General features: G+C 52.8%; 1 protein-coding gene across 5 annotated transcripts in view; it reads left to right on the forward strand.

The window, feature by feature from the left end:
* Positions 1 to 20,198, forward strand: part of DIP2A (disco interacting protein 2 homolog A) — a 109,209-nt gene extending 89,011 nt beyond the window's left edge. For 3 of the 5 annotated variants that reach the window (XM_065942324.1, XM_065942325.1, XM_065942326.1), the window contains 13 exons: positions 109 to 232; positions 4,737 to 4,858; positions 4,952 to 5,063; positions 6,145 to 6,254; positions 6,616 to 6,746; positions 7,329 to 7,497; positions 7,837 to 8,007; positions 9,752 to 9,813; positions 10,608 to 10,665; positions 12,624 to 12,698; positions 12,981 to 13,155; positions 13,638 to 13,761; positions 16,647 to 20,198. In XM_065942324.1, the coding sequence (XP_065798396.1) occupies positions 109 to 232; positions 4,737 to 4,858; positions 4,952 to 5,063; positions 6,145 to 6,254; positions 6,616 to 6,746; positions 7,329 to 7,497; positions 7,837 to 8,007; positions 9,752 to 9,813; positions 10,608 to 10,665; positions 12,624 to 12,698; positions 12,981 to 13,155; positions 13,638 to 13,761; positions 16,647 to 16,899 (1,686 nt within the window). In that variant the 3' untranslated portion in view covers positions 16,900 to 20,198. Of the gene's footprint in view, positions 1 to 108; positions 233 to 4,736; positions 4,859 to 4,951; positions 5,064 to 6,144; positions 6,255 to 6,615; positions 6,747 to 7,328; positions 7,498 to 7,836; positions 8,008 to 9,751; positions 9,814 to 10,607; positions 10,666 to 12,623; positions 12,699 to 12,980; positions 13,156 to 13,587; positions 13,762 to 16,646 lie in introns of those variants that run through there. The other 2 variants (XR_010664172.1, XM_065942327.1) reach the window with 2 other exon arrangements.
* The last annotated feature ends 1,020 nt before the right edge of the window (positions 20,199 to 21,218 follow it).

A 21,218-nucleotide genomic window follows, 5' to 3' on the forward strand; every position in this document is an offset into this window, starting at 1 on the left:
ACCTGTCCTGGCCCCTGGCCACAGGGTCTCAGACGCAGGCTGTGCGTGGAGTGTCCATGTTCCCCACACCCCGCGCCCGGCTCAGTGTGCCCACGATTGCTTTCCTAGGGCACAGTCACTAGCACCGCAACCTGCGTCCAGCTCCACAAAAAGGCCGAGCGAGTGGCTGCTGCTCTGATGGAGAAGGCGAGGCTCAGCGCCGGGGCCCATGTAGCCCTGGTCTACCCTCCAGGTAAGACCCGTGGGCCCTGCCCCCCTGCGCTCCCACCCTCGCCCGCCCTCTGTCCATGTCTGTACCCTGTTAGTACCCACGGCGACCTGTGAGTCCAGCCCTGCCCGTCGAGGCGCAGCCTGCCTTCCTCTTGCTCTTCTCACCAAGCTGTTCTTTCCCTCCCTCCCCCCACCCTGTTTTATTACCAAAAACAAAGTGACCAGGTCAGATGACGGATCTTGGCCTTTCCCGGCCCAACACCGGCTCCACTCTCCTAAAGTAGCCTCTGTCCCGACCTCCATGGTCATCGTTCCTCCCATTTCCTTATAGCTTGACCTCCCACAATAAGCATCGTTGTCATCACAGTCCAGTCCAGTTCTCTTCAGCTCTGATACGTTTTTAGTCTCCTGTGACCTGCAGGCTGTCCTCTTTCCATCTCTCCCTGGGTCCTGAGCATTCCTGCTGTCCGGAGTGGCTTGTGTGTGCCGGGCGGCTGCTCCTGGACTCCCACGAGGAACCCTGCATCAGACTCACTCCCCTCGCAAGACCCTGAGCGCCCTCGGGTGCTTCCTCCTTTTGTAGAATTAGCACATTAGCACCTATCCATGAGCTTGTCCCACTTCATTAACTCCTTAGGGGGTCACTAAATGGTGGTGTGTTAACTCTGACCAGCCATAAAACTAAAGGGACACTTCCCCTGATTAGGATCTGGTCACCCAGTGGTAGAATTCGCTGTGAAAGGCGGGATGCTGCGTCTTTGCTTCTGTCAGTGAAATGAGCTCTGCGCCCTTTCGCACGCCCGTGGGAGCTGCTCCTGGGCCCTCGGGTGTGACCTCCCATCCTGACCTTGCCTCTTTCGTCTGCTAGAACCAGGTGCCTGGCCAGCTCTCCATGGAGCCTGGTGTTGGCAGCACCAGTCTGGGCACTGGGAGCTCATCTTTCCTGGGCTGACCGCTGTCCCATTAAACCTTTCTGTGATCAGAGTTCCAATTTGAAAATGAGAGTCATTGCTTCTCTTAGAGGCAGTGCCTCCTGAGTTCATGCTGTCCCTCTCGTTCAGACTCAGGATTATGGGTTTTCACGGAACCTCATCTCCATGATATCTCTGTCTCCGTTTGTACCGAGGGTCCTGACTTCAGGCTGGGAGTCTGTAGAACTCACATGTGCCCAGACCACTCACGTGCTTCATCCTGTGTCACATGCAGGACCCCCAAATAATGGCAGTCATACATGACCGCCCCCCCCACCCCATGTGAGTTTTCACACAGTCTTCCTCCACCCACTTTCCCTGTAGCTGTGCTGTCTCACGGGGTGGTGGTGGTGGAGGGGACACTGCGAAGCTGGCCTCTCCTCACCTGCGCAGTCCGCCAGGCCTGTGTTCGGGGCCCTCCAGCCATGCACACGTCCATCTTTCCGTTCCGACAGTACTGTTGCGTTGTCTCTGACGAGTTTCTCAGGGAGGTTCGTGGGGACACTGTCCCCTGAGCTCTGGCCTGTTGCTGCCAGTCTGCACACTTTGTGGTGGGCGTCGTCCCTGCTGGGGCCTCAAACGTGCCCATTTTCTCCCAGCCTCATGCATCGGTTGGACTATGATCTGTTTTTCTTCTTCCGTGACTCACTTGCACTTTTGCTCTCAGTGGTAGAAGGACATTTTCCCTTCTTAAAGTCCACCGTGTGGTTGTGACATTGTTACAGGTTAGCGTTCCCACTTGGAAGGTAGCTGTGCTCACCACCCTCCCTCCAGGCAGGGCCACTCAATATGTAAAGTGCCTGTGAATACCAAGCTGCAAGCCTGCCTTCTAATCTCGGGGGAGTTTTCTCTAATCAGAGAGTCTTCTCTCTGCCCTTGCTTGGATTTTCTTGGCGTTCTCCTTGCTGCTCCCATCGCCCGTGTTAGCTCTTCTCTGCCATTTTCCACGTTCTCTGTGTCCCTTGTCTTGTTTGCTCTTGGGCTCCTTCCAGTTCCATCTCCATTTCTGAATTGTTTTTTAAAATAGCTTCTAGTTCTTTCCTCATTTGTTTATTTCTCATTTCGGTCACTCTCTTATATCTTGTATCATTTTCTTAATGTATTGCATCTTAGCACATGTGGAAAGGGCTGCAGTTCTTATCTGCTGTCTTTGTCTGGACAGATGATGATCGACCTCTGGTTCTTTTTCTTGTACCTTGTGTGGGACTTGGCCACCGTCAGGGAGCCTCCCTTCTCCTTTCTCTTTCTCTGCCCTGCCATGGGCCGTCCCAGGCTGGGCTGGATTGCTGGTCCTAAGTCCTCAGCTGCTCTCTGATCAGACCCACAGGGGTGGGGATGAGACAACCTCCTCTGGGACCTCCCTGATCAGGATGGCCATGCCCCTCGGGGCTCCAGATCCTCCCCCACTCCCTCCAGCCCCACCTGCCCAGTGCAGCCCAACACCCCGTCCTTGTGGCAACTCTGTTCCGCCTGCTGGGTGCTGCTCTGACTCTCCTGCCCCTCTGTCCTGTCCTCTCCTGTCTCATCTTGGGGTTTCAGTCCTGGCAGTTTTTCTCCTGTGTCTGGCGCCCAGGTGAGGGGCACTCAGAAGACCCTGCACTTTCAGTGGCAACCTGTCCTTCCCTGGGCCAGGAATCCCAGGTTTCTGCAAATGCTTCCGCAGGGTTACAGGGGATGATCACCGCCCAGCCTCCCCTCCCCTCCCCTCCCCACTTTGTGTTTGTCGTCGTTCCACCTGGAAGCTTGTTGGTTCCAGCTCAGGAGTTTTACAAGGAAATGCCGGGGTCTGGGTCCTCTCTCACTTTCTTACCCACTTAATCCTCATCTCAGGAAAATGTTCTTTCTCGTTACTGCCTTTTCTTCATCTTTTTCCTGCTTCTGGAATGCCGGAGTCCTGTTTTGGGGGCTGTTCTCTGAGACCCAGGTCTCCTGCATGATGGCTTCCTTCGTGTGTCCTCGGTGCCACTCCTGGGAACCCAGCCCTGCAGCGCCGTCTCCCTTCAGCGTGTCTGCTGGGACGTGACTTGTGCTGGGCACTTTCTCTGCTGGTAAAATCCCGGGGCTGCTGTGCAGTTCTCCCCACACAGAGCCTGGCTGGTTTCTTGACACGGATGCTAGGTGACGTGGATGCTCCAGGACTCCCACTGGCATCGCAGTCACTCCTGCTGGTTCCAGTTCCAGGAGTGTGAGGTCATTTTTGTCCAGAACTGATGACAGTTCCCATTCTTTCCTTATCCTTGGACACAGTGCAGGGCATGCACCACTGACCGAGAGGAGGCACGGGGGACACACGGGCAGGTTGGGGAGGGGCGGGTGGACATGCTGAAGTGACAGGAGGAAAGGAGGAAAGATGGATGGGGGCCTGATGCTGCTGTCTGCTTTGGGGCATTTTTGACACTATTCATAAAAAGTGATAGTGCATGGTGAAGGTCTGAGTGTACATTTTAAAAACTTCATAGCAGGAGGAGAGTGTGATTGACAGCTGGAGGGCAGACCACACCCTGCTCGAGGTGGGAAGGGGCAAGTGTTTGCAGGCGCACATAGGACCTGGTGTGCATCTTCTGTGAGGGGCGTGTGACTCTACAGGAGCTGCAGGAAGCGGGGTGCAGGCAGGGGATAGCGGGAGCTGTATGAGCTCGAGGGTTCGAGCTGCTGGCGGTGCTTTCTGTGTGGCGCGTTGGGCAGGGTGGCCGAGCTGGTGTGAGGATGCTCGCACATGTCAGCCTGCCTGTCAGCTCATCTGTCCCCTGAGCTGCCCACAGGCACAGTGAGGATGGCTGGTCCCTGGTGGGGGAGCCTGGGCCGTAACAATGGCCACACTGAGTGCCGCTGGCCCTGATGGAGCATCGGGGACTTGTAGTGTGGTGAAACCCACGAACTGGGTCAAACACTGCATGTTTATTTTGACTCAGGAATCAAAACAGCCTGAGCCTGATGTCTTGTAGCCTAGTGATGCCAGGCAAGGCCTTGTCTCAGTTGAGGGTAGTGTCTTCAGGGTGTGGGTGCAGGTGGTCTTAAGCCTGAATGAGGTCAAAATGGGAAAGCTAGAATTTAAGTGTGGTTCGGTTCCTCCTGGTTTCAATTATGGAGAATTTTAAATACATAGACGAGTTGAAGGAGCTGTGAGAGCAGGGCAGGGACATCCTGGCCCCTCCCTGTGGGTGTGGGTCTCCCCAGGGAAGGACTGGCCCCCACGTTAGGGTGGAGATGCAAGGAGGAGGTGTGGCGTTTCTGGGGTGGGCAGCTCACCTTCAGAGTGTCCTACCAGCCTCACCCACCCACCTACAGACTGCCCCGGAGGGCAGAACACGCTGCTCCACGAGGCCTGGGCCTCCCATCCGCCATAGGCTCCTCTGGGCTATGACTGTACCCCACCCACCTCCTTGTCTCCCTGCGTCTGGGCCAGGGGCGACCTGTCCCTCCCTACAGAGTTGTTTGGGGTGCACACTGTGGTACGAGGAGGGTGGTGGTGTTCACACACAGTAGGTGGACCCACAGCCTGGACATTTGGGGCTGCCTTTGACCCGCTGACACCCTCTGATCATGTCTCCCCAGGGGTGGACCTCATTGCTGCCTTCTACGGCTGCCTGTACTGCGGCTGCGTGCCCGTCACCGTGCGGCCCCCACACCCCCAGAACCTCGCCACCACACTTCCTACCGTCAAGATGATTGTGGAGGTAGGTGGGCACCGCGGCCTGACCGTGGTGGGCCTGAGAGCAGTGTGCTCCTAGGCGCTGTCTCAAGTGTGCCCTCAACCCTGCGTCCTGCAGGTCAGCAAGTCTGCGTGCGTGCTCACCACGCAGGCCATCATGCGGCTGCTCAGGTCCAAAGAAGCAGCGGCCACCGTGGACGCCAGGACCTGGCCGACCATTCTGGACACAGGTGTGTGTGTGCTGCCCCTAGGATCAGCCGTCTCCTTCCTGTGTTGCAGGGATTGCGCTGTCATCACCCAAACACAGAAGCTGGGTGAGGGAGCTTGAGTAGGTGGTGGGAGGAGCCTGGCCAGTGGGGTACTGGCAGCCCATCCAGCACCTCGAGCCTAAAGCAGGTGCCCAGAGTGGAGGGTGGCCAGTGGGGAGCAGAGGTCCTTCCGAGACCATGAGCCTGTAGACAGACACCTCCTGCTGCACTCAGCGCCCTGTTGCACGCACCAGCGGGCAGTTGTGGGGACCAGACAGCTCCCACAGTGCATACCCTTGCTGAGCCCCCAGGAGAGTCACACGGGCCCTCTGCCTGGGCCTGCTGGGTCAGCCTGAGGGCTGAGAGGGTCCCAGCCCCTCCCTGTCAGGACACCGCAGACTAGCCGCTTTCTGCAGGCTCTGTGGGGAATTCAGGGTACACAGCCACACAGGTGCCTGCTGGCGAACAGACAGGGTCTCTCCTTCCCCGTCACACCTGTCCTTACCCACCAGGGCACCGCCCACGAGAGGAGGTTTAGGACCATGTGTCCATGACCACCTGCTTGATACCACTGCAGGCACTGGGAGCTGGCCCAGGCAGCTGGTGGCAGGGGGTCTGGGGTGGGCTCGGGGCAAACGGGCTCGAAGGAGTCCTGTTGCCTCACTCGCTCCCTGCCCCGCCTCACCTGTGCCCGCCTGTGCGCTGTCAGCCCTGTGCCCCCTGGTCCTGAGGGAGTGAGATGAAGTTGAGTGAGGGAGCTTGACCCAACTTCTCTGCTCACTGCGCAGAAATGGCAGTGAGCTTGGCTCATCACAGGCTCCGGGACCCAGCCAAGTCTCTGTTCCTCCAAGGTCCTGGGAGGGCTCTCACGGGCTGCCTTCTCCCGTCCGTGTCCACCACACCACTGTCAGCCGCCACACGCTCAGTGTGGTTAGCAAGGGTCCTCTCCACGTGGCCTTCCCCATGTGCACATGCAGCCTGACCTCTGCTCTGAGCTCGCTGCTCCCCTCTGCCTGCGAGCACTGAAGTGGCATCCCTGCCACCTGTGTCTCCTGGTCCCCAGATGACATACCCAAGAAGAAGGTGGCCAGCATCTTCAGGCCCCCGTCCCCGGATGTGCTCGCGTACTTGGACTTCAGCGTGTCAACGACAGGGATCCTGGCGGGTGTGAAGGTGGGTCCTCTGGCTGGAGCCCCCGTCCGCTTCGTCCCTGACACAGAGGGTGCTGATGTAGGTCTGTGCAGCCCTTCTTCCTCCCAGAGCTGGAAGCAGCAGTTTTGCTCCTTAAAGCTTGTGTTAAATATCAATAAACCCCCAAATCAGGCTAGCCTGAAGAGTAATGCATGTCTTGATGTTTTATGGTGATATCTAAACTTTCTGATTCATGACTCTGGTCTCAACAACCAAGTGGCTTGGATGAGTCTGTCACCAAAAGCTCTGTTAAAATTCTTTATTGCCCTGAAGTCTCGCCTAGAAGGTTTTTAGTGTGCATTCCTGGGGATCTCTTGGCGTATGTGGGCTTTTACTCCTTCAGATGTCGCATGCGGCCACCAGTGCCCTGTGCCGCTCCATCAAGCTGCAGTGTGAGCTGTACCCGTCCAGGCAGATCGCCATCTGCCTCGACCCCTACTGTGGCCTTGGCTTCGCCCTGTGGTGTCTGTGCAGGTGGGTGGAAGGTGGGTGTGCGAGTGAGTGGAGGGTGGGTGTGCAGGTGAGTGGAGGGTGAGTGTACAGGGGGGTGGACCGTGGGTGTGCAGGTACAGCTCCACCCACTCCTCTTTACCACCTGCTAGCTGAATTGCTTCTCTAAAGTCCTACCCCCACCCATCTCTGAGATACATTGTTAAGAGTCCAGGAAGCAGAGGATACATGTGTGAGTGGTTGGTGTGTGTGAGTGTGCAGGTGGCTGGAGTGTGGGTCTGAAATTGAGTTAAAGGGTAAAAGTACATTTTTTTTTTTTTTTTTTTTTTTAAAAGTACATTTTTATTAAATGCACACTCTCTGTTACTACCAATTCCATCCAGGACAGGGAAGTAGGGACCCATCTTCATGAGGAGAACCCAGCCCTGCCCGCGGCGGGTCCCTCACAGTGACCCCGGGTCCTTAAATGTGGGGAGGGGGGACCTGCGTCCCACCTTTTCCACCAAAACCCCGACTTGACCAGAGCAGAAGGGGCGAACTCTGCCTGGAAGGGCAGATCCGTGAGGGGCGGGGTGTGGTGCTGACCCGCCCCTGTCGCTGTCCCAGCGTCTACTCGGGACACCAGTCAGTGTTGGTGCCCCCTCCGGAGCTGGAGACCAACGTGTCCCTGTGGCTGTGGGCCGTCAGCCAGTACAAGGCGCGAGTCACCTTCTGCTCCTACTCCGTGATGGAGATGTGTGCCCGGGGCCTGGGCGCGCAGACGGCGGCGCTCAGAGTGAGTGCGGGAGGGCCTGGAGAGCCCCCAGGGACAGTTCCGGAGGGAAGAGGGGGCTGGAAACAGAAAACCCTCCCCGGGGGACCCTGCCCCGTTCTGAGAGCTCCACCCCCACGCATACCTGCGGAGCTCCCGCAGCGGCCCCTCCCTTCTGGGGTCCGACACTGGCTCTGAGCATACAGAGGGCTCTCTGAGGCCTCATGGTCCTCAGGGCCTGGGGCTGGAGTGTCGGCGGAGGACGGGTATGGGGGCGTGGAGGCGCAGGCCCAGGGGCTGGGGCTCCGTACGGTTCGGACCTTGCGTGCAGACGCAGGCGTGGCACGCGCGGTCCTCCCGCAGATGAAGGGCGTGAACCTGTCATGTGTGCGCACCTGCATGGTGGTGGCTGAGGAGCGGCCCAGAATCGCGCTCACACAGTCCTTCTCCAAGCTGTTCAGAGACCTGGGCCTGCCCGCGCGCGCCGTGAGCACCACGTTCGGCTGCAGGGTCAACGTGGCCATCTGCCTCCAGGTAAGGCGGCGGGGCCTCCTCTGGGCGCCTGTGCACACGCTGTGCTGCCCTATCCTCTGGTCCCTTCTGCCCTCCAGCCTTTTGCATTTTCTAAATATGGCTTTGAGAACTGAGCATTTTCGTTTAAAAGAGATTCTGTTCTTGATGAACAAAGGCTTATTTGGAAAAAGCGCAAGTTGTTTTCGAAAAGTGACAATTACTGAGAGGAATTTGTAAGCTGGATACAGTATGTAACTAATATTCTAAAGCAAGATTAAATTTATTGTTTTGTAAGACACCTGGCAATTTTAAATGGAAACATTAATGAGTGTGATAGTTTATATTGCCCTAAATTCATTCTTGAAACACTGAGGTATTTTACTTTTTAAAAGGAAACAAAATTTCAGAACAACTCACTGTAGCAGTGGTGTTCTGCTTCTTCAGGGGACTGGGGCTCTTTTCCAGGCTAGTATCTCAATCCCTGTTCTTTCTAAAATGCATTGCATGCACCTGCTCCCAAATTCAGGGTTGTTGGGAGGAAAGGCCTCAGGAGAACCACAGTCCCTTGTCCCCCAGCCCTGGTCCTGACCAATGCCCGCCGGGCGCAGGGCGTGTCTGGACTGGGGAGATCAGTGTCCTGTTGTCCAGGTGTCCCTGTGACATCCTCTCCACAGTATAGATGGCTGACTGTCCAGGTCTCGCTTGGACCCTTACCGAGTGGCAGGAAGAAGTGGATGGGTCCCTTGGGAGATCCCTCCTGCTGTCGGTGGTGCCGCTGCACCTTGACTGGTGGCGTGGGGTTGGTGGCCATAAGCACAGCCCTTGTGTCCGCTCAGCGTCTGGGAGCCAGTCCTCCTTCCTGGAAACGCCGGCAGGAGCCTAGCTGTTGCTCTGTACGCTTCGAGATGCAGTGATGCGTTTTGCTCTCTCTCAGCTCCTTCCTCACGTGCCTGTGCTCTCTGTTTGTGTTTCCCGTGGCGTCTCTTTCCTGTCTCGCTCTGCTGGCCTCCTTTGTGTCTGTCAGCCCAACAGGCTGGGAAAGCTGGCTGAGCAGGTATGACCTTGACCTTGACCTCGAGGTGCCTCTGTGCTTCTGTGAGTTCATGTGGCCTCTCGTGGTCTCTCTCCTTTGTAAAAATGAGTTTAAGAGCAGAGTATTTTCAGAAGTATTTAGCATTCACAGTCTGCTGCCTCTGGAGGAAGAGCCATCTTCATTCCAGGGCAGATGTCGGTGACGTTGTCTGGGATCACCAGAGAATGGTCTTGGGGCAGAGTGTCCATGTAGTTTGATATCCAGTGTCTAACAGAAGGGACGTGCTGTCCTCTGTCAGGGCCAACATCAGGTGTCAGGTGAGAGAAGCGGACTGGCAACATCATTGAACATCCTGCTGAGGCCTCGCCCCTGGAGGGGTTGCGCTGTGCTCAGCCCTCAGGAGATTTAGGTCCAAGCAAGCACGGCTCAGGGACATGCCCCCAAACCCACGGTGGTGTTTTCTCAGGGACTGGTGGGAATCGAAGCTGTCAGGACTGAAATGTGAGATTGTTTGACTTGATCTCTCCCTTCAGTGCTGGGGGAGGTTTCCCGCCACGTCAGCAAGTCTTGTAGGTGTTTGGAGGAAGGCAGACGCCTGCTGGGGGCAGAGCAGTTGCCTTCCCGCCCCCATCCCCGCCCCCTGGCTGGGAGGAACTGTGCCTGTGTGCATGCCACACCCCTGGAAATGGTGGGCGGGAGGTTTGAGCGGACGTTCCTCTGCTTCCCTTGCAGGGCACGGCCGGCCCAGACCCCACAACTGTCTATGTGGACATGCGGGCACTGCGCCATGACAGGTAACAGCCCCCGGCCCCCTTCAGCCTGGGCCGCCCCTGCTCACTGTGTCCTTCCTTTTTAAAATAAGTTATTTTATTTATTTATTGGCTGCACCGCATCTTCACTGCAGTACTCAGGCTTCTCATTGCAGTGGCTTCTCTAGTTGCAAAGCACAGGCTCTAGGTGCTTGGGCTCAGTAGTTGTGGCACATGGCCTTAGTTGCCCCTCGGCATGTGGGATCTTCCCGAACCAGGGGTTGAACCCATGGCCCCTGCATGGGCAGGAGGATTCTTAACCACTGGACCGCAGGGAAGTCTCACCATGTCCTCCTTGAATCAGTAATTCCCACGACCAGGAGGGGAACGACCTTCCAAGAGTGACCGAGCATTTTACATTTGGATTTTTATGGGTAAAAAACAAGAAGACCCGTCTCCAGGCAGGATGTAGGCATCCTGTCAGCAGATGTGTCCTGGGGGCCACAATGTGTATGCCTACAGGTCTGGGTCCCTCCCAGCTTTAGAGCCAGATCCCGGTTCTGACCCTCACATTCAGCATGAGGGAAACCATGTTGGAGCTTCCTGGAGTGCGAGGCCAGCTGGCCAGGGGCTCCTGTCCTGAGTGCTGCTGGTTGAGCCAGGCACCTGAAGTCACTGTCCCAAGGTCACAGCAAGGTCATGATCAAAGGCTAAAGGCTTGGCTGTCGTCATGGGACAGGCCGTCACAGTGCTAATCAATTCTGATTACCTTATGAGTTGCCTTCTTTAGAGATCGTTGTTTGTGTAGTCAATTTTTTGTTTTCCTTGTTCATTTGTAGGGTACGTCTGGTGGAACGGGGTTCTCCGCACAGTCTGCCATTGACTGAGTCCGGAAAGGTAGTGGCGTGGGGCTTGGCTTCCAGCTTATGTCCCCTGAGGTCCGGGTGGCCTCACCTCCTTGCATACACACACACACACACACACACACACACGCACGCACGCACGCACGCGCGCACACACACACATACTCACATGCATTTACACAATCACATACACAGGCACACACGCTCAGACACACTTACACATACTCGTATATAGACACACATACACAGACACATACAAACTCATGCACACACACACACACACACACACACACACACACACACGTACATGCACACACACTCTCACCCACTCTCTACATCTTTCTGTCCACATCTGAGCTCCAGCCCAGAGGGAGGACCTCAGATGCAGACCTGCAGGAACTGCATTGCTGGGTCTTGAGGCCCTGGTGCCTTTGTGCGGTCTGGAGCAGCCCACTGGGGCCTGGAAGAGCTTCTCCCCTGGCTCAGGTGACAGCCAGGCAGTATCCCCAGTGGCAGTTCACCATTAAAGCAGTCCAGGCCTGGTTCGACCGCAGGAGCGGTGCAGGGGCTTAGATGGCGGGGCCATGAGACCACCCAAGGGCACCCAGGGAAAAACTGTGGGCCACCATGAGGGCTCAGCAGGCATAGACCCAGGAGAACAGGCATCTTCAGAAGCAGGGGAGGTTCGGAGGAAGGAAGAAGGCTCCCAGGAGCAGTCAGGCAGGATGAAGGGGGAGGGACTTGAGGGGGTGCACGGCAGAGAGGAGCCAGCACAGCTCCCAGCCCTGCTCACACAGGCTGTGCACGTGCCTGCCTCAGGAGGCTGTGCCCAGAGAGGGACAGGGCAGCGGGGGCAGCACTGAACGAGCCCGGGTGAATGTGGGAGAGGAGCTAGTAAAGGCTGTGCACCCCCCAAGGGCGGCCCCAGAGGAGGAGCAGGGGCATGGCGTGCAGGCTCAGCTGGTGTGAAGGTCCTGGGGCCACAGAGAGGCCAGTGTGGCTGGAGCTTCACGGAGAAGAGGAAAGGAGGCAGTGTGTGGGTGTTGGAGGGAGGGGCTGGGGGCTGGAGATGGTCCCGGGCTCTCCCACCCTTCCCTGGGTGCACAGACATGTCCCACTGCAATCTGCATTGTCCTTTCTGTAAACATGGTGGTTTTTCTCAAAGCAGTTTTTAATTCTTTCTGGTACATTTTTTTCCTATCACATGTGGCTCTGCACTCAGTTTTGATGGACTCCCCCCCCCCCCCAGTATTTCTGTTACAATAACTTGTGCCTGATGGACTGGGGTTCTGGGAAGAGCTCTGGGTCCTCAGGGTCCAGGTTGGTAACACGGGGAGAGGTCAGAGGCTCAGCAGCGTCCCATGGGCAACAGAGCCTGACCAGCCTTCCATGACCCCTCGCCTCTCCCCCACCTGCTGGAAATCTCCTCCATCATCTCGTGTTTTACACCCAGGGAAACTAAGGACACAGACTAGGTATCCAGAAGCAGCCAGGTGGTCAGTCCCAGGTCCATTGGGGCCTCCACGCCCCGGGTGGGGGCACTGGACATGAAGCACACTCCCCCAGCCTTCTCCATAGCCTCTGGTGGGCATGGAGCCCCGAGTCTGGGGGCAGGAATGCCTCTTGGTGGCCAGGTTTCCTTCCAGAACCAGAGACTCTGGGGCTGGGTAGAGGCCCAGCCAAGCTGTGTTTGGACTCCCTGCCCTCAAGAGCCTGAGAGGGTCCTCAGGGAAAGATCCCCTCCTCCCCTCTCAACATCCAGAATAGAGTTCATTCTCAGGAGCTGGGTGATTTTGCTAAGATTCACAGTTTATTTTTATTTATTAAAATCTCTTATTTCTGTTAAAATTCAGTCAGATTTAGGTCGGCTTCTGAACCTAGTCACATCCGTGTAAGAGTCACGTTCTTTAGATCAGCTTCGAAGGGCGTTGTTTTGCCGCTCTTGCGTCAGGAGGGCCACGTGCCCTCTGACAAGCATGGTTCTCCTTCCAGATTCTCCCTGGAGTGAAGGTCATCATTGCCCACACGGAGACCAGAGGGCCCCTGGGAGACTCGCATCTGGGGGAGGTGAGGATGGGGACCCCACCTCTCGCTGGCTGCTGGGTGTGCATGCAGGTTGCTCCCTGTTCTTTCTTTGCGATGAACTGTGTACATTGCAGTCCTGCAGCTGTCACTCAGGGGTCCAAGGAGGGGAATGGTTTGTTTGAAGGAGAGAATTCTTTGCTCTCTGGGCCTCTGTTGTGACTTAGTTCAAGCGCCTTACCCCTACCCCACTGTGTGCTGCCGTGTCTTGGGACACATGGTGCCTGGCACTTGTGATGACCGACCCCCTTGTGTTCTGGGCCCTAGATCTGGGTGAGTAGCCCCCACAATGCCACTGGGTACTACACAGTCTACGGGGAAGAGGGGCTCCATGCCGACCACTTCAGTGCCCGGCTGAGTTTCGGAGACACCCAGACCGTTTGGGCAAGGACTGGCTTCCTGGGCTTCCTTCGAAGGACAGAGCTTACCGACGCCAGTGGAGGTGAGGGCTCCTTTGCAGTGCTCACCCCCAGTCCTGGGGCCGCCACAGCTAGGAGCCCATACAGGCAGTGTCTTGGGACCTCCTGCCAGCTCACCTCACCCCTTCCTAGGGGCAGGGTTCTTTAGGTGCTCTGATACGGTTTCTCTGAAAGTTGCTCCTTTTCCTTCACTGTTCCTGGATCCTGGCCTCTGCTGAGGGTGTGGGGGTGCTGGGGGAGGCTGTTGGGCCCCCCAGGCAGAGCCATGGGCATGTCTCACCAGCCATGTATCAGGGCCTCCCCATACATCCCCCCCGCAAGGGTCACAGAGTCCACGGCCACAGCAGGCTGGCCAGATGCAGTCAGAGCTCTGGGAGCCCCTGTAGCCACTGCCTTGTCTCCGAGATAGCAGGAGTTGTTGTTCTGTACTCTTCACACATGGGCATGCATGGCAGGAGGCTTCAGCACGGAGCCATGCTGAGGTGGTGACCTGTGCCATCTGCAGAGCGACATGACGCGCTGTATGTGGTGGGGTCCCTGGACGAGACGCTGGAGCTGAGGGGCATGCGCTACCACCCCATTGACATTGAGACATCCGTGATCCGTGCGCACAGGAGCATCGCTGAATGGTGAGGGCGCGGGGAACCAGCTGGCAGCTCTCGCGCGGTCGTGCACATGTGGGCAGCCACCTCCTCTCCAGGAGCAGACCCCAGACACACTCTGCGAGTCACGCGCCAGAGACCCCTTGTTTGGGTTTGCTTGGTTTTTCCTCTTCTCTTAATTAGTCTTAAACTAAGAGTCTGTCCCCAAATGCACAGGCAAAATGTGAGTGCCCCACGGTTACTCTGAAATGCCTCTGCGGTTACATGAATTTCCTAATTTAAATGGTCAAGACGCATGATTTCCTCACTTTATAGGGAGGTTGCATTGGGAAAAGTACAGCTTTCAATATCAAATAATATTCTTGATTCTTCTTTGCTAGGTTGAATCCAACTGTTTGTGACCTCATGGACTGCAGCATGCCAGGCTTCTCTGTCCTCCACTATCTCCTAGAGTGTGCTCACACTCATGTCCATTGAGTCGGTGATGTCATCCAACCATCTTGTCCTCTGTAGCCCCCTTCTCCTTCTGCCCTCGTTCTTTCCCAGCATCAGGGTCTTTTTTCATTGAGTGAGCTCGTCACATCAGGTGGCCAAAATATTAGAGTTTCAGCTTCAGCATCAGTCCTTCCAGTTGAAACCGGTTCTGATGTGATGTAGCCTCGGAGTGTAGGCTGTACTTGAGCTCACGACTCTTGTGAGGAGAAAAATTCCTTCACCGGGCCAGGCGGATGATAGAGACCACTTGAGGCTTGTAGTGAGACTTTTGGACTCTGTGGGAGAAGGCGAGGGTGGGATGATCTGAGAGAATAGCATTGAAACATGTATATTATCAAGTGTGAAACAGATCGCCAGCCCAGGTTGGATGCATGAGACAAGTGCTCAGAGCTGGTGCACTGGGAAGACCCAGAGGGATGGGATGGGGTGGGAGGGGGATCAGGATGGGGAACACATGTAAATCCATGGCTGATTCATGTCAATGTATGGCAAAAACCACTACAATATTGTAAAGTAATTAGCCTCCAACTAATAAAAATAAATGGAAAAAAAAGAAATAGAGTTTATTGAAAAGGAGCAGAGACAACTTCCAACACAGACATCAGAAATGGGTAGAAAGAGTACCCACGTTGCTAACTTGAGCAGAAAATTACATACTTTTCAGTTGGCTGCTAAGAATAGGTAAAAAGAATATCTCAAGATTGTAAAAGTTCCACCAGACCCTTTCCCAAGGCATCCTGAGATAACTTCAGTTCGAGATTAGCCAGAAGGAACGAGTTCCTGTTGAGGAGGAAAGCATGCCTTTAAGCAAGATATTGTTGCTATATAATTATTAACATGGTGCCTGCATGACTGCTAAGATAGAATTTGGACCTCATCCCTAAGGGGCCTTGGACTACTTATCAACCTGGCTGAAGTTAACTATATCACAATGAGAATTCAGGGTTGATTTCATTTAGGATTCACTGGTTTGATCTCCTTGCTGTCCAAGGGACTCTCAAGAGTCTTCTCCAGCACCACAGTTAGGAAGCATCAATTCTTCAGTGCTCAGCCTTCTTTATGGTCCAACTCTCACATCCATACACGACTACTGGAAAAACCATAGCTTTGATTATACAGACCTTTGTTGGCAAAGCAATGTCTCTGCTTTTTAATATGCTGTCTAGGTTTATCATAGCTTTTCCTCCAAGGAGCAAGTGTCTTTCAGTTTCATGGCTGCTATGATTTTGGAGCCCAAGAAAATACAGTCTGTTACTGTTTCCACTTTTCCCCCTTCCATTTGCCATGAAGTGATGGGACCAGATGCCATGATCTTAGTTTTTTGAATATTGAGTTTTAAGCCAGCTTCTTCACTCTTCTCCTAGCCCTAACCTGTCTGGTCCCATCAGTTCATAGCAGATCGGAGGGGAAAAATGGAAGCAGTAACAGATGCTTCCTCCTTTGAAGGAAAGCTGACAAAGGTCTGTATAGTCAGAACTATGGTTTTTCCACCTGATGCAAAGAACGACTCATTAGAAAAGACCCTGATGCTGGGAAAGATTAAGGGCAGAAGGAGAAGAGGGTGGCAGAGGATGAGATGACTAGATGGCATCACCAACTCAATGGACATGAGTTTGAGCAAATGCTGGGAGATAGTGAAGGACAGGGAAGCCTGCTGTACTGCAGTGCAAGGGGTCATAAAGAGTTGGACATGACTTAGTGACTGAACGACAACTGCATTTGGACTCTTTGGCTGACTATGAGGACTACTCCATTTCTTCTAAGGGATTCTTGACCATGGTAGTAGATACATTGGTCATCTGAATTAAATTCACCCATTCTCCTCCCTTTTAGTTTGCTGATTCCTGCGGTGTCAGTGTTCACTCTTGCCATCTCCTGCTTGACCACTTCCAATTTACCTTGATTCATGGACCTAAGATTCTGGATCTCTATGCAATATTGTTCTTTCATCAGACGTTCCTTTCACCACCAGACCCATCCACAACTGAGCTTCATTTCTACTTTGGCCCACTGCTTTATTCTTTCTGGAGCTCTTAGTAATTGCCTTCTGCTCTTCCCCAGTAGCCTGTTGGACACCTTCTGACCTGGAGGGGCTCATCTTCTGGTGTCATATCTTTTTGCCTTTTCATACTGTCCCTAGGGTTCTCTAGGCAAGAAGGCTAAAGAGGGTTGGTCCTCCAGTGGACCATTTTTTGTTAGATTTGTCTTGATTCTCAGCGAGAACTTTAATTGGAATAGATATCCAATAAAACGCACTTAGCCAAACCTTTGAATTGTAACTGACTTGAGCAGAGGATGACACCAGTGAACCTACTTCAGGATGTTTCGTGGCCTTTGTCTGACATCATTTCCTGTGTGTCCTTGGCCCCTGAAGCCGGTGCCCAGCCCCGTGTGACACCGTTGCCTTCTCCCTGCAGTGCCGTGTTCACCTGGACCAACCTGCTGGTGGTGGTGGTGGAGCTGGATGGGCTGGAGCAGGACGCGCTAGACCTGGTGGCCCTGGTGACGAACGTGGTGCTGGAGGAGCACCACCTGGTGGTGGGCGTGGTGGTCATCGTGGATCCGGGCGTCATCCCCATCAACTCCCGCGGGGAGAAGCAGCGCATGCACCTGCGTGATGGCTTCCTAGCCGACCAGCTGGACCCCATCTACGTGGCCTACAACATGTGAGCCCACTCAGCCCCGACCAGCTGGACCCCATCTACGTGGCCTACAACACAGGAGCCTGCTCAGCCCCGACCAGCTGGACCCCACCTGCTTGATGGCTTCCTAGCCGACCAACTGGATGCCGTCTACATGGCCTACAACACGTGAGTCCACTCAGCCCTGACCAGCTGGACCCCATCTATGTGGCCTACAACACGTGAGCTCACTCAGCTCCAGCCCAAAAGGGGCCTCGTGAGCCATCAGAGGGGCTGGGGTGCATCTGCAGCCCCTGGGGAGAGGACCCCAGGCTCCTGAGCACAGGGCCCCCCCATGCACTTACATACCCATCTCATTCTAGAAACCGCTTCCTGAATTACTCAAAACCTTGTAATCATCTGGGACATTTACAGAAACATGAATGTCAGTATTGCAACAGATGGTGTGACTGGGGAAGAAGCCTGGTGAGGGACTGCAGGTGCTGTAGGTGTAATCCTCTGCTGTATTATGAGTTTGCACTTTTTTTAGGCTAAAAATATAGTTCTTGATTTTAAAAATTCAACTCTTTATACCATTTCAAATGACAAGGTCATACTTAGAATTTATGCCAGAAGGAGTTTGAGGCCCAAGGACAGCTGCTTCAGTTCTGATTCACAGGGAAGAGCAAAATACAGAAAGGCTGGTGGGCAGGGCAGGATCCTGGCCTGGCCCCCTCTTCCTCGCCCCCGGCCTGCTCTGGGCCCCAGACCAGGCTCATGCGTACACACTTTCTCTCTGAACATAGGTATGCTGGCTGCCTACCTGTGTCGTCTCTAACCTTGACAGGGTCCATCAGTTGAGCAGCTGTTTCAGAAAGATAAAGGAACACTGAGTTTTAAACCTCTTTCTGAGTTTCTGACTTCTTCCTGTTCAGCTGAAGTGCTGATTTTCATGACCACCAGTATAGGTTCTTCTCACTGTCCAAAAATGTACTGAGTTACTGTTTTTATTCCACATCAGTAGATGTGGACTCACCAGTGGGCTGAGGATTACACGTGCGGTGGTACAGCCCAGGGCCCGGGAGAACTTTGCTGGCCACTGTCGCATCTTGAGTTGTGTGCCTGTAAAATTTGGCCAAATCATGTTCACTTATTTTATTTGAACTCAGCTAAACTGAGTGATATAATATTATAGTAAATCTAAATCAGAGAACATGATCCTTTAGATACTTCCAAGAATTTGAAGTGAAGCTTGAATCTAAGACAGAGTATTTTTGTATCACTAATAAAAAATGTGTTACGAGTTGTCAGGGACTGTGGGTCAGAAGGTTTATGAATCACATGCTTCCTAGACACAGCCAGGTTTTTCTGGAATTAGCCTGAATCAGTGCCTAATAGTTGTTAATTCTTTACCATTTAAAATTCTCCACCAAAAAGGCCTGGCTGACTGGGCTGACTCTCACGTCTCTTTCTTGGCTACAAGTAGCTTGTGCTCAGTAGCTCTTGGCGTGCCCTGTGGTATGTAAGAACATACTGGAATTGAACAGTCCTCGTGTAATTATGTATATAATGTGTGTAACTTATTGGTTGACATACAGAGGTTCTAGCAGTGGACTAATGGATATTCCTCATAACAGAATGGCCTGTAGGAGAGGAACCACCCAGCCTTTTATGTTGTCATTTTATAGCAACAGGCACTGTAAAATTTTTGTATTGAAAGGTAAGTGGCAGTAAGACATGTCTTGTAAATTAAAGATTTTAAGAAGCATTAAAATGTTTTAAAATTACTCTCTGGGAATTCTATATGTCAGAGAAAATTTTTATATCATTATGTTAATAAAAGTTATGGACTGTTTGTAATTCTGCCATTTGAAATGTGTGAAAAGGTTTTTAAAATTATCCCAAATAGCAGGTATTTTATTATGCATTTTTCTTTACTGAATATAGAAGCATTTATGCTGAAGCATAAAATCTACAAAGCACATTAAAGTTTAAAGAATAAAATTTAAATCTCCCATAATCCTACCTCTCGTTAATGACAGTGTGTTAGTAGTTGACATAAATCCTTTCAGGTTTTATTTTTTTCTTTAAAAACACTTTTACAAAATTAGGTCAGTCATATACTTTTATAATCAGCTTTTGTACTTAATAAATTAGACTTTTAATCTGCTACGTATATTCTTCTACATGTTGTCACACAGCGAGTGGGGGCAGCCTGTCCTCACAGGCTCTGTCGGCATCCTTTCAGCCCCGCTGCCATGAGCCTCCTCATGGGTGCACGTTCATATGCACGGCCTGCTTGGGGCTCAGCTCTGCTGGGGTGAAGCTGTGGGCACTCCATCCTTGGAAGGGCACAGGTAGAATGGAGAGGCTGTTCCTGGAAACCTGAGAGCACTGGCAATAAAAAATGAGTCCGTCAGTCAAATAAGTATCCTGTCTAGTGGTGCTGTATATGTTTTCTTGTGTTTGTGGTCATTTTACTTTCTCATTTGATGTGTTTTACTTGGCAGTTCTTATTGTGTGCAAGGGTTATTTCTTTTTTTTAAATTGATTTGTAGGACCCAGTTTATGTTAAGGATCAGAACCTCTGTATAATCCATAATTTTCCTACTGGGCCATTTGTATCTTGATTCTCTGTTTTTATTTTTAATTGAAGGATAATTGCTTTACAATATTGTGTTGTTTGTTTTTTAAATGTACTAATTATTTTGTGCAAACTAAGGTTATTTGTACTTAATTTCAGATTATGAGTATAGCTGACTTGTTTCAGAGAGATTGTCCTGGGATGGTCAGCTCAACCCTATGGGGGAATGACTTACCTCCTGTGTTTGCCTCTTCCTGCCAGAGTCTGCCAGAGTCAGACTGTCTCTCCAGGGCCTCTCCCTGAGAGCAAGTGTTGTTGGCGAATCATGCACATGCTACTTGCTGGTGCAAAAAGAAGAGAGGAGCATTCTCTTTCTACCTGAGATCATGTTGCGTAAGTTTTAGGTCTTAAGTTAAAGAAGAAACACTTTCTCTAAACTGGATGCAGTAATGGTGTAATAACACCATGTATAGCATTTTTCCTCTTTCCTCTGATACTCATTTGGCTTCCCAGGTGGCACTAGTGGTAAAGAACATGCCTGCCAATGCAGGAGCCATAAGAGAAGTGGGTTTGATCCCTGGGTCAGGAAGATCTCCTGGAGTAGGAGATGGCAGCCCACTCCAGTATTCTTGCCTGGAAGATCCCATGGATAGAGGAGCCTGGCTGGCTACAGTCCATAGGGTCGCAAAGAGTCGGACACAACTGAAATTACTTAGCACTCTTGATACTCAATTTCACTAATAAAGAATTCTTTTAAAAGGTAACTATATGCAAAACTTCAAAACCTCTTTATGTTCAAGAGCAATCGTCTTTAAACTGTCTGAGCAGGTAGCTGGACAACCCTCCCCCTGTGGGAAGTCTGAGAGCCTGCAGCCTCACCCAGGTGAGCTCAGTCCTTTCCTCACCTCAATTCCCCACCCTCCCCCTGCCCCGCCACTTCCCTACGTCCAGCGATGCCCTTTGGGTTCAGTGTGAGAACCATTCCACATGAGTCATGAAATGTTTTGAAAGTATTTGCCTGGGCCATGTGAGGCAAGATACTGAGGCATTAACCCTTAGTTTTAAGTGCCAGCTAAGTGAGGGCACCTTACTCCTCAGGCTCTCATATCTACTAAAGAGCCACATGTCATGAGTGTTCATTGCAGATGCCACAAGACAAAAGTTGAAAAAGGGCCACAAGGGGCCAGATGAAGCTTTGGGGAGGAGGGAGCACAGGTGTATTGACACCTATTGCCACTCCAGCAGCAGCGAGCTGGATCTCCAGGCATGCAACCAGGTGCTGCAGCGACTCCCAGGGGAGCAGAGGATAAAGGCCATCTGGAGGCTGTTGTGCTGCGATGGAGTGGGACACAAGTTCAGACACAGTGGTTAGCATTCACTTTACATTAGAAGGTAAAGAAAGAGCGTCAACTTCTGGCATGATGAGCTGAGAAGCTCTGTGGACATGCTAGCCAGCAAAATGGGTGAAAATTTAATTTTAAACTTTTGGAAATGGTCGTAAGAACATATACAACAACTGAAGAAACATCTAAATGTGACAGTTAAGTAATAAAAACAAGTCTGTTGTTTGAACCAAGACTGTTCCTTCCCTCCCACCTCTCAGCTGACCCAAGCAGAAAATCTACTGCACACAGGTGGACCCAGGGACACAGGCTTCTGTCCCACCGGTTATCTGTTGGTACAGATATGTTCTGGGTGAGACCAGATGAGAGATAACATGCTCTGTTCTTCTCTAGTGGATGGAGCCTCCACCTTGAGCAAATGATTCTAACCATATAGGGCAC

The sequence above is a fragment of the Muntiacus reevesi genome, chromosome 8, assembly GCF_963930625.1.
Source record: "Muntiacus reevesi chromosome 8, mMunRee1.1, whole genome shotgun sequence".
Classification (NCBI taxonomy): domain Eukaryota; kingdom Metazoa; phylum Chordata; class Mammalia; order Artiodactyla; family Cervidae; genus Muntiacus; species Muntiacus reevesi.